Source organism: Oreochromis niloticus, linkage group LG18 (assembly GCF_001858045.2).
Source record: "Oreochromis niloticus isolate F11D_XX linkage group LG18, O_niloticus_UMD_NMBU, whole genome shotgun sequence".
NCBI lineage: Eukaryota > Metazoa > Chordata > Actinopteri > Cichliformes > Cichlidae > Oreochromis > Oreochromis niloticus.
The window spans coordinates 13102614-13115587 of NC_031982.2; the positions used below are offsets into that span (position 1 = coordinate 13102614).

Genomic DNA, 12974 nt, shown 5'->3' on the forward strand with positions numbered 1-12974 from the left:
CGTCTCTCAGCTCATGTAACTGTGTAGAAAGAAGTCAAAATTATTTCTGAAAGCACTCACTTTCTATTTAATATACAGGTGAGCATGCATAACTGGAGACTGCAAGGTAATACACTTCACAACACATGAAAGGTCTTTTCAGTGTGTTTCATCTCTAAAATCTCAAGTCTGACTTGTTTTATGAGTGACTAGTGAGTGTTTTCTGTTTGGATAAACTCATGCATCGCGCTCCCTGGACATAAATATTAACAGCACTCAAGATAAACGTGTTAATAGGAAACATCTGGAAAAGAAAATACAACCAGCTTTGTTGTACGTTCATAAAAATGTCTTTTTTATTTACAGAACAAAACATATTTGGGGTCACAATGAACAGTATTTCCTTCATTTTTTGGCAAATAATGAAGATTTTCAGTTCAAAATACTAAACAATGTTGGTCGCCAATTTGAACTACATAAATAGTGTGTAGCACAAACACCGTCTCAAACAACTTGACATCAACATCAGTGTTTCTGATATATTTTAATGTAGAAAAACTGACAGTTTGAATGATCAAACAAAACAGAAATATCATACGTGGATTTTTCACTTATTCTGTTTTTATATTCACGCGAGACACCAGTCTCATTAATGCTTATACAAGTCAACAGAAATCTGAGTTCACTGCGATGGGAAATCAGCACACATGGTTTTCTATATTCAACAAACTGAGGTCTACCAAGTGACACACATGAAGCACAGCAGACACAGTTTTCTTTGTTGTTTTTTTGTTTGTTTCCTTACCAGCAGCAGAGCCAGATATTCCAGATTCAAATAAATAACACAAGCATAGAAAAGAGAAAAGAAAAACATTAGTTTGATGTGTTGTATGAACTTTAGTTGAGTTTGGGAGTCGCACCATACAGCAACGCGTGCAATTTACTCCATTTCACCTGCTGGGCTACACAGCTGATCTCAGATCTGCTTTATTTACATGGAAGAGGACTTTAAGTGCCATATTTTAAGTTCAACTTAAAATTCAGAATCAAAACCAAGATGTGTTGTTATCATAGAATGACGCAGACCCATATGGGACATGATGAGAAAAAAAAAAAAAAGGCCTTTTCGGCATGTTGCCTCCCGCTGGAGGAAAGCTGAAACCTTTAACACTTTAACAGGTAACGACTCGTTGGGGTAAAACGTGAGCCAACAGCTGAAGATGAAACCAGACAGTCAGTACTAGGTGGTCTTCACCAGGTCGTAGACGTGGATGTGAACATCGTCGTCATACTTTATGTAGTAGACGGTGGGCTTCGCCGGGACCTGGTAGATGACCAAACCCGTCCTCTTCAGACCGTTATCTGTGACGTACTCTACCTGCTTCCCCACGAGGCTCTCTGGCTCCTCACCTGGCTTCCTGTCCGCTGGCAGCAGGTGTTTGTTCTCTGGATGGCAAACAGAAAAACCACATGATGCCACGCTGGACAGCATTTACTCAGCCACATACGTGTATTTGCAACAGGCTTCCAAGTCTGTTACCTGTCGTTTGAACATGACCTTTAACCCACCACCTGCCACAGTTCATTCATGAATAAATTCCTCTAAAGCAGCAGATCATACTCTCCTAACTAAGCAGAAATTCTGCACAAAATGTTCAGGAGGAGAAGAACGAGCCAGAGATGCTGGAGTGTTTTGCAATGCAGACTATGTAAATTTGTCCTGTTCTCTTCCTCCCACTTTTCCAGGAGGATCGGAAATATAAAACACTGACAGTTTTATGCACACTGACAGCGAAGCTCACATTACCATACCTGACTCCGGCAGGACGCGCAGGTCCCCGTCCTTAAAGTCGTCCCACAGCTGGTACATGTAGAGCACCGGGTCCTTCTCGTAGGTGATGTAATACCAGTGGGTCATGATTGGGGCCCGGGACAACACCATGCCTCGCCACTCATTTTTCTCTCCATCCTCCTTCTCGAACAGATGCTCCACTGCTCGACCCACCAGCTCCTCCGCCCCAGGAGGCACCTTGATCTTATTGTTCACTGTGGAAATGAGAAGACACTTCGATGAGTCCATGAATCCAAAAAATTTACAGACCCAAGACGACAGGATAAATGAAAACACTAAAATCTATTTTATATAACATAATTCCCCCAATGTTTTATTCTGATGCTGTCAGCTTTACATTTTAAATTAGAAAATATAAGACTTTTTGGACTATTTCTTAGTAAAGGACGACAAAGACTGTCATCATGTTCAGCAGGGGTGTCAAAAATAAGGCCCCTGGGTCAGAATTGGCCCAGCAAAAATGCCAATCTGGTCCACTGGACGTATTTTTATACATTTTACAGGTTTTCTTGCTGATAACGACCTCCCCGGTGGGCATTCATAATACACCAAAGTAATTTATTAATGGATAAACAATTAAATGACAGAAAAAAATGTTCACACTAACAATTAGAATAATTTCTGTTTTCTTTACATTTAGATTTTTGTGAATTAACAGAAAGTTTCTGTTTTATATTTATAGGACAGTCTGGGTAATGAGCAACCAGAACTTTTACACAATTATTTCTTACAATTTAAGCCCAGAGTCATGCTGACAGACTTCTTTCAGCAGCTACAGCAGCATTTCTTATTTCATGTATAAAAACTGAGATGTACTGCAGAAATTTTACTTTTTTTTTTTTCTTGTGTTAAAATATCTCAGGGCTTAAATGTGCAGTATAAATGTAAAATAAGGTATCCTGATATAAACCAATAAGCCACTGAAATTTAAATCATTTTATATGCTGGTAAATTATTACGCTGTTTAATACGGCCTTCAAGTAAAAAGAGAGAGGTGTGTTTTGTGTAGCCAGCAGGAGTGGTGGTGCTATTAAATACACAAAGTTAGTCACCACACCTAAGGGTGTGCTATGAATAGAGATTAGCGAGCCATGTGGAGCCTAAAGCCAAAGTTTTCAACATTACAAAGGTGGCTCTTTTTTTTTTTTCTTTCCTTTTTTACCTGACTACATCACCAGGGCAAATAATGGCTCCTACGCAGAGCCTATGCCCAGCTTTACAGATGGTCATCTGCATGCTGTGGCTATGTAATGTCACCAGAGGGCAGTGCCACAAAAAAAACCCACGAGTGGGCTACTCTTGCTCGTGTTCAGGCAGCAAAGAAAAGCACTAAATTATAACACACACACACACAGAGCCAGCCGAGTGTTTAAAAACAACAAAAACTGTCCACTCCAGTCACTGCCTGTGCTCTTCATGCCGTTTCTTGACCTTTGATGTTTTCCGTGCTTCTCCTTCTACACAGTGAATTCCGACAGCATTCCATTTCCTGTTCTGGATCATTTTTCAACCAATAAGCATTCTACAGCTTCACAGACGTCAAGCTATGCCCTGCTGGTTTTTTGGAAGGCTTTACACAAACAGACCTGCACAGGTAATCCTTCATTTAGCAAGGCAAATATCTGCAATATATGCAAACAGACAAAAACGTGGCACCATAAAATGTTGAAAGCATCCTCTTGGCAGGAGTGGATCATGTAGTTTTCTCCTGTCATAGCAGCACATGTTCTCAGCAACCTGTTACGTTAGAGGTACACTGAATGATGTATCGTTTTTAAATTAATCAAGTTTAATGGCTCAAATGTGCATCAGCCACATCAGAAACAAAGAGTCTCACTAAGTGTACGAGTGGCAAAATAAATACATGGATTTTAACCATTAAAGATTTTCTCCCAGTATTCCTCTCTACTCTTTCCTGCTATTTAATTTTAAGCATTCGATGATACCTATTTTTCTGACTGAAGCAGAAGTGGAGTCAAATGATGCGTCAATCCACACCCTTAGTGAGAGTGTGCAGAAAACCTCAGCATGCAAACAAAGTTCATGTCTACCAGCGTGACGCACATTATCTTCGACTGGGATTTTAGGTTTAATCGAGGTGGCTAATGCACAGCTATGGCAAATTTGCTTCACAGTGTATCCCCTCAGACCCAAATGAGATAAACACCAACACGAGATTCAACAGGGAATCCTACAAAAAAGTGACATGCAGCGTGATGCACTGCAGACATGACAAAGTCCATTTAAATTTCAATAATTGAGTATAAAACATTTAAATTCAAGCAAAATATCAGTGATTAGAGCATCATCATGAAACTCACCAACTTTCTCTGCCAGGACCTGCAGGTTGGATACCCGGCTGTCTTTGAAGAGCTCGATTCCGTAGACGCAATCGAAGCCATCATATTTGACCATGTAGAGGGAGGTGTTCACAGACAGGCGCTCCAAAACTGTGCCCTTCCATTTGGTTACGTTGCCCTTCTCCCTCCAGGTGTGCTGAATCCTGCGGCCCAGTAGGTTGTCAGGGTCCGGACTCAGGGTTGACGCCGAGCTCTCACTCAGCTCTCCACTGCTGCGCTTCCTGTAAACAAGAATGGAGCAAGCGCCACGTTAGCATTCCTACGTTAGTGCGGGTATGATGAACTTAAGCTGTTCCATCAGTATATTGTTTGCGTTACCTCTTATGACAGAGAGTTCAGTCAACCCAAACAATGAGAACTATCAAAATGTTACATAAACAAATGAGTGTGAAACTATTTTTAATTTAATATTCAAAAGCCATCACTTCAAAGTCGAGCTTCAAAGAAAAATCTGCCATGGGCTGTCATCTTTTACACTACTGAATCTTTAAAGCCTTTAACTTCACAGATAGTGTGAAAATATGATGTAGAGGGTTGACTGTTGTATCTATACCATAAACAGACAGCAAAAACTTTTTTTTTTTTTTAAATTTAAGTGGCCCATACGCTTTCTTATCAAGATTACAATATGCCAGGTTAATAATTAAAAGCTCCTGCTGTGCTGATAAACAAGCTCAAATAACAATATTTATAATTATCATCTAAGCACTCAGAGCATAATATCTGGATGGACTGGTTACAGACAACTGGTCACCACTGGTCATCTTTTCCAGGTCAGTAAACGTTTAAGCTTATATTTAAGTGCTGACTGATGATCTGACCATATGTTACTACAGTTTCATTCAAATCGGAAGTATAAAGTGAAATATGTGTGTGTGTGTGTGTGTGTGTGTGTGTGTGTGTGTACTGTGTTACATTGTAACAGCAGGGTCAAAGGTGTTAAATCTGACTTGCTGAATGAGCCTACCTGCCCCGTTTCTTTGACATGTTTCCATAAATTCACACAACCCTGTGAGAAACAAGACAAGTCATTTAATGAGTGTAACAGGACCTGCTGAAATGCGATCATATAATCAGAATATTTCTGGCAAAGAGCAGCAAACTCAAGTTGCCCGGCAGGTTTGCCACCCTCACCTCAATCAACCACATCCATGCGAACAAGCATTACCGGATGTAAACAACATTACTGCGACAAGCCCGCTGCTAACGCTAACAATGCTAACACGACTACAGGTTACATATTTACACAGCTAAGTTTTTATGGCTAATAAATGTGTAACTTCGCCGAGGCTAGCTGAATAAACGCCGCCGTTTGGAGTGCCGTCGGAAATGCCAAGCAACAGTGTGTCTAAAATTGGACCACGTAGGTGGCTAACGCCAGGAAATCCCCTCAGTCACCTTTCATTTTTTTAAACGAGAAACATTTATGAGATTTTGGCTTCTGCATTTCTGCACATAAGCTAGCTGAACAAAAGGAAATGCATCGCCATGTAAGCGCTGATTTCGCACCCTGTCTGCAGCTTCTGGATTACCGGAAAAAATAAGGACTGAACATGAAAAAATAGCTTATATTACATCTGTGGTCGACTAGTTCACTAGGTGGGAGCCAGCAAAATAAGCTGTTTGTCCTACCTGATCAATAATTTCACGTGTTTGTCTTTGCAGAGCAGATTCCTCCACCTAAAGCAAGACACACGGAAACGAGCCGGATTTGCTGACTACAACTACCAAGAGGAACGTGTAGCGCGCAAAGGACTGTGGGTTTCGTAGTAAACTATATTTTTTTCCTTTTGATTTTGTCCAACCGCGAATAACTTTAAAAACATACAAGGTTTCCATATTTTTATGGGAGCCCGTTTCCGCCACTTAAAAAAAGTATCAATAACGCGAAATTTCGAGTCATCTTTCTGGAAATTTCGACTTATTAACTCGAAATTTCAAAAAAAGTAGCTCGAAGTTTTGACTTTTTAACTCAAAATTTTGAGAAAAGAAACTCGAAATTTCGAATTAGCGCTGCCAAGCAGTAATCTACGTGAATTGCGTCATTTCCTTGTTACCCGGAAGCTGAAGTCCTCAGCTACAAATGCTAAGCTACCAGTATTACAGCCAGTCATGAATGCACAAATTGTATTTTCAGCGTGGCTTCACAAATGATGAAATCCTTGTGTTATTAGCTGAATCACGTGGCATTACCATCAGCAAAGGGACTCTCGAAAGCGCCAATTTGTTACTATACATTGGTAGCTCACCATCCGGTTTTGAGTGCGCGTTCCTCTGAGACATATCCTTCCGGGTAACAAGAAAATGACGTCATTCACTGATTGACAGACCTAACTCGAAATTTTGAGTTACTTTTCGGTTTAATAGGTCGAAATATCGAGAAAATAAGTCGAAATATCGAGTTATGGATATATATATATATTTTTACTGAATCTGGTACTCTGCAGCTTCCATAATGTAGGATGTATGACCCAAAAAACTGAATTTAAGAACTGAAATTGAATGGTGCAAAGTGAAACTGAAAGCATTCAAGAGCTAAATTTAAAGAAGGATGGAATACAATTTCAAATTCAATTAATTCATTTTCAAAATATAAAATTCAGTTTCAATTTAATGACGATCATTTTCAAACCAATTCATTGGATTTCAAATTAGGCTAATTCAAATTCAGTTTTAGAAGCTTTTATTTAAGTTGAGCAATTCAGATTTGAATTTAACTTATTCAAATTCAGTTTCTGATGGCACAAAGGCATAGTTTTACATTCCTGTTTTGAGACACACATCTGTGTATGTCGGGTATTTTAGTGGATAAAATAAATAAAATTATTATGTATAGTAGATGTAATTTTTTCATTTTTAGTTTATCTTTTACCATAACAGTATTTATTTAATATTTATTGCTTTAATAATTCAACTGTTGCAAGTAATGGTTTGGTAATTGATCAAAAGATATTTGTAACATTTCAAGCCATGTCCAAGAATTTGACACAATCAAAAATTACGTTAACATTTTAACCAAAAGAGCTGCAGTTTTTATTTTTGAATGTAGTAAGTGCTACACGAAAGGCATGATTGATCGTTTTTGTAGCTGAAGTGTTTAATTCCACCACAAGATGTCAGACTAAACATAAACTCTCTGCCACTGTGTCTGGGCTTTTAACAGACTTCAGCGATGGACTCGTTGCTCTGCAGAGTGAACGATAGAGTACCTCTCTCTCTCTCTTGCTCGCTGTGTGTGTGTGTGTGTGTGTGTGTGTGTGTGTGTGTGTGTGTGTGTGCGTACATTTTCAGGGTGAAAGCTCTTGGTTTTATCTTGTGCCAAACCACCTGTATGCGCATGACTCATCTGTGATCAGAAGGTGAATAAAAACAGTGCACAAACTAATGATCATGTATTATTCACAAGATGTAATATACGCTAAGGTTGTGGTACTTATATTAAATTACAGAAAAACAAACATAGCAGGGGAACAGCCAATCACACGGCAGATAGAAAGGATTAAACAGCCATAACTGTTATTGTGGACAGAAAATGAATACATATGTGTAACATTGTTCTGTTTGTGTGTAGGCGGAGTGCTCACCACTGCTTATTCTGCGATTATTTTAGTTTTCTTTTAAAGTATTGTTTGTCTCTATCTATTTAATAGTATTTCACACGGTTGTTCTTTCCTCTTTCTACAGTTCCTGTGAATGGCTGTCTCCGGTCAGTATGCTGGGAGTTCACTCGCCGTTTGCGGTAAAATTTGCTTGTATGTATATTTAGTGTATGTCTATTGGTGGTTGGCTGGCTCCCAGCAGCTGATGTATGACTTTCTTCTTATCCTTCTTCGTTCTTATATAATTTCATTAAAATTCTTAATAATTAGCCAGATGTGGCACCCAACCAAATATGAACTGTTTTGGCATCGTAATTGAAGCCTCTGCATCCTTTTACTCAAACTTTAAAAAAAAAAGTTTTTTGTAAACTTACAAAAGCAATTACATTAAAAAAAGGGAGGGGGGGTTGGGGGGTGTAAATGTCCTCCACCTCATCACCCACAATCAGCCACAGAAATAAAGCACCTTGGGGTGACTGCCTTTGTGATTTGGATCTTTGTAAAGAAAACTGAACTTAGTTTTATTCTTTAGTTTGATCAAATTTCTCACGCAGGCTACCTGATGCTTTGCTTCAAATGTGAGTGACATTGCTTTCAGTTGACTGCTTTCAAAGTGTTTTTGTGGTTATATACCTGTTCTAGACCTTTAATCTCAAACAGAAAGAAATTAAAATGCACACATCAACAATATAATTAACAGCACTAGCAACATTTCTTTATTTTTCATGCATGACAAATAAAACCAAATTTAATCTGAATTGAACTGAATTTTACTTAGAGTGAGGTTTCCCCCCCAACAGGACACAGAAGTAACCAACCAACTGGGAATGTTAACAAAAAAAAGAGGATTTGTAATGCTCACCTGTTACTGGCACTGTCAAAGCTTTACAGCATTACCAGCATTAATGATCCTAATATTGACAGGGTAACCTGAGTGGTTAAATGAAATCACTGATCACTGCTTCTGCTTCTTAAAGAAATGGATACACATCTGTCTAACTTCATCAGCACTCCTTGGACTTGCACTATATGGACAAAGCACCAGCCCACCTCCACATTACCCCTACAGGCCCGCTCAGCTGTGGAAACCCATGTCATGAAGCTCTTGGTGCACACTTTTTGTGCTGATGTTAATCCCAGAGGAGGTTTGTAACTCTGCAGTAACTGAATCAGCAGAGCATTGGAGACTTCTCCGCACCCTGCTTCTCAGCACTCTCTAAATACATGCTCTGCTACTGCGTGGCTGAGTTGTTGTAGCTCCTAAACACTTGATAATGCCATTTACAGCTGATCATGGAGTAACTAGGAGGGGAGAAATTTTGCTAACTAAATTGTTCCAACATCCTGCATCTTATTAGAGCAGCATGCACAAATTCAGTGAGAATGACCTCTTCTTTCACAAATGTTTGCAAAGGCAGACCACATGGCTAGGTGCTTCATTTTATAAATCTGTGGGACTGGAAGCATCTGAATTTAAAGATTATGAGGTGTGGTCCAGTACTTTTGTCTATTCAGTCACCCACTGGGATGCAAACTCCACGGTGGTGTTTTAAAAACCATAAGCTCTCAACTGGATTTGCTGATTTGATGGAAGTCATTATCTATCCTCCATTAGCAGCTATTGTGGTGATCTGATTGAGCTCCTTAATCTAATTATGAAATTCCTGTTCTAGATTAAAACACTCTGACCACATATATTCCAGATCAGTTCACCGCAGACGAGAACACTGTGCAGTCTGAGTCAGAGACGGTGAACCATAAAGCTGACAGCATTTGTGAGAAAGCCAGTGTTGTATAGACACAAAAGCTGTCCAGCATCCAAGGATGCCTCCTCTGGTCCTTGCTGTTGTCACAGCAACAGAAAATGCCCGCATGTTGGAGAAGTGGTCCGGCTTCTTTTTCACCCAAAGCAGCTCAACAAGGCCTTCAGTTCATCAGTGGAGTGCACACAGTTTTCTGGGCAAATTAAGTTTGGAGTGAGTGTAAATTATTTCCAAAACCAGTTTCAGTATCTCTTCCACGTGATTTTGTTGATTTCTGCTGAAAGTTGTGCAATTACAAAGCTCCAAAATACCAATCCTCATGTTTACTTGTCTGACTGACTGACATGTTCTGCTCCTTGGAGGTTTCACCAGCGCTGCCGTCAAAGGAGGGGAGCCCACAGCGGCTCTCTCCCCTGGGACACCATGAGAATACAGACTCCAAAAATAGAGGTATCCTCCTCTCCTTCCAACTTTTCAGCTCTTCAGTGTGCTCCTTTATCGGACTGAGGACACACTCACAGATCAAGCACGCTCTCCTGCGCAGAAATTATCTGCATCCTGCTGAGAAATACTTCGGATGGTTTTTGTCAAGTCTTGCAGGGAGATTGCATAGTGTAGTTATAAAGTCAACTCAAGGTTAGTGTGTGTGTGCATTGATTAGATATCACTATTATTAGCACCATCTCTATGCAACCCGAGCTAAGGCAGAGCTAAAGGTATATCATGGCTGTGTCATGCATGTCTGAAATTAAACCTGTGTGTGTGTGTGTGTGTGTGTGTGTGTGTGTGTGTGTGTGTGTGTGTGTGTGAGAGAGAGAGAGAGCAGAGTATTGGGCTTAAAGAGACGTGCTGCAGTGATCAGCAGCTTTAATTAGATGGGCTCTCTTCCTATCTGGATCACGGTTCGCTTTTCTCTCTGAGGATAAAATTGCAAATATGCTTGGTGCAACCCCGTGAGACATATCAAGACCAAACATGATGATACAGTGTCTCGAGTATTATGAACTGGATTTCAAAGGGTTTTGAGAGACTGTAAGGTCACAAGATACAAAACTACACATGGGTGTGTTTATACAGCAGGCTGCTGACTGTTCCTGTGCTTTCTTTCATGTTAAGATGAAAGCTAATTCCCCTTCAGAGAGACAGTTTCACAGGTCTGATAGAGTTTTCAAACAGCGTCTTTGGTCACATTTATCTAAGGAGAAATTTCATTCATATAGAAGTGTAGAAAGATTTTTTTTTCCAGCAGGTTCACGCAGGCCACACCTGTCTTTAGCTTTGAGTGGCTCACTTTTAAACAAATAGTTTAGTAAATTCAAATCCCAAAAATCAAAGTTCACCCTTTTCTAGTGAGAGAATAATTCTCCTTTTAAATCCATGGGTATAATTTAATCTGTTGATATAGGAGATGATCAAGAGCTGCGTCATCAAGTTGGCAGTTAGAATCTCATGTATCTCTGCAAGCCTGAAAGGATTTAGTGAGTGCTGTACATACTAAAGATTTGTCTTTCCATTTTTACACAACCTGCTGATTTTTCTGGTTTGACACTGAAACTTTTTCTTTACTGCATTTCCTGTAATCCAGACAGAAATATGAAAAATCTTTCCCCCGGTCATTCGAACCCTGTATTTATTTCCCATTTTTACAAAGATAAAACCATTGAATGCTGAAACTGATGAAAATTATAGATTTTTAAAAGAAAGTATTCTCTGACTTTTATCGCGGTATCATGATTCATAAATACATCCAAACTCCAATATAAAAGAAAGGAGCACACATCTGCTTTTTCTCCTACAAACTTATTTAACTGTTGTTCAGGTCTGTGGGACCCATTTTCAATAAAATTGTGCAATTAATTATTTTTATTGGCCTTGGCTAACTTTGCCTGTCTTTTCCCACACTCCCACATATTTCAGCTTCTGTCTCACAGAAACAATTCTATATTTTCTCACACTCTGTCGCAGCTGCAAATTGCAGAGAAATATGGCTCTCAAAAATGATCAGACCGAATGATCCTGTTGCCAAAGAATGATCGTTGTGTTGTAACCATGGCCAACACAAATGGTGGTTACTCCTGTGAAGAACTTCTTATCCCTATCCAGAAAATGATCCGGATCAGGAAATGTTCCTGGTGAACAGACTTTTAGTTCAGTGGGGCGTGATGTGTCGTACAGGTTACTGTAGCTGTTAGGCTTTTGATGTTTAGGCAGTCATTAATCTGCTCAATTTCCAATTAAGTAAAAGATCATAACAAAAAAATAAGCATCAATAATGATGTTTTTAGCCCATAAACAAACAAAAACAAATTGTACAAATTTATTCATAAATGTGTTCTTCATGTGTGGTTATACGTATTGGAACTGGGATAAATTAAACATCTGTTAAGTGTGTTTGTATAAATTGTTATGGCTGTATTGACCCTTTTTGTATGTGGTGGATCCACAAACAAACTGGCCAAGCTTTTTAAAACACAACAAAAAAAGAATGTGCTGAGTCAAAATAGAAAACTTTCCTGTGGTCTGATGATATAAACAGACCACCAAACAAATTTTAATATTAGTCAATGATTACCAAAATAAATACAAAATAATTATTTTATTTATTGAGGGAAAAAAGCTGTCCAAACCTGCCTAACCCTGTGTGAAAAAGTAATTGCCCCCAGCCAGACTTGATGAATCAAGAAATCACTTAAATAGTACCTGTCTGACAAACTGAAGCAGGCTAAAAGATAAAAAAACAACACATCATCCCACAGTCTAAAGAAACTGTTGAGAAACAAAGTCGTCAGTCTGGAAAGCATTACAAAGCCATTTCTAAGTCGTCAGGATTTCAGTGAACCACAGTCAGAGCTATCATCCACAAATGAAGAAAACTTGGAACAGTGATGAACCTCCCCAACAGTGTCCGGCCTACCAAAATTACTCCAACAGCGCGTTGACGACACATACAGGAGGTCACAAAAGAACCCAGAGGAGAAAGCAAAGCATTCAGTTTGTGTTCCAAAGTTCAAGCACACTCAGGTTATACAGCAGAACAATGATCTGAAACACACAAACAAGTCTATCTCTGAATGCCTAAAACAACATACAAACAAACAAACAAAAAAACCCAAATGAAGGGTTTGGAGTGGCCTACTAAAAGTCTTGCCTGAAATCAGACTGAGATCCTTTGGCATGACCTTAAACAGGCTGTTCATGCTTGAAAACCCTCCAGTGTGGCTGAATCAAAACAATTCTGCAAAGAAGAGCTGGCCAAAATTCCTCCGCAGTGATGTGATGACAATTTCAGTTTTTGGAGTTAAAGGTGGCACAACAAGATATTATTTTTAGGGGCAAATACTTTTCCTCATAGACCGAGGAAGGTTTGGATAACTTTTGTCCATTAATAAACAAAATCATCATTTGAAAACTGCTTTTCATT

General features: G+C 39.3%; 1 protein-coding gene and 1 long non-coding RNA gene across 8 annotated transcripts; one reads left to right on the forward strand and one right to left on the reverse strand.

The window, feature by feature from the left end:
• Window positions 1-310: 310 nt before the first annotated feature.
• On the reverse strand, window positions 311-6506 carry LOC100696581 (spindlin-Z). Of its 4 annotated transcripts, none has more exons than XM_005476169.4 (5): window positions 6441-6506; window positions 5159-5200; window positions 4153-4412; window positions 1792-2025; window positions 311-1425 (listed from the first exon to the last, which is right to left on the reverse strand). In XM_005476169.4, exons 2-5 carry the CDS (start codon window positions 5176-5178, stop codon window positions 1220-1222), a joined length of 720 nt encoding a protein of 239 aa, XP_005476226.1. In that variant the 5' UTR covers window positions 5179-5200; window positions 6441-6506; the 3' UTR covers window positions 311-1219. The 4 variants fall into 4 exon arrangements, with proteins under 4 accessions (XP_005476226.1, XP_005476228.1, XP_003438237.1 ...); XM_005476171.4 differs by lacking the exon at window positions 6441-6506 and adding an exon at window positions 6385-6408; XM_003438189.5 differs by lacking the exon at window positions 6441-6506 and adding an exon at window positions 5824-6198.
• Window positions 5844-12144, forward strand: LOC102082027 (uncharacterized). 4 transcript variants are annotated; one of them, XR_003214965.1, is made up of 5 exons: window positions 5844-5948; window positions 7483-7550; window positions 7876-7930; window positions 8768-9766; window positions 9916-12144. It is a non-coding gene; the product is annotated as an uncharacterized LOC102082027 (long non-coding RNA). The 4 variants fall into 4 exon arrangements; XR_003214964.1 differs by having other exon boundaries at window positions 8768-8935; window positions 9494-12144; XR_003214966.1 differs by having other exon boundaries at window positions 7876-7943; window positions 8768-12144.
• Window positions 12145-12974: the final 830 nt, after the last annotated feature.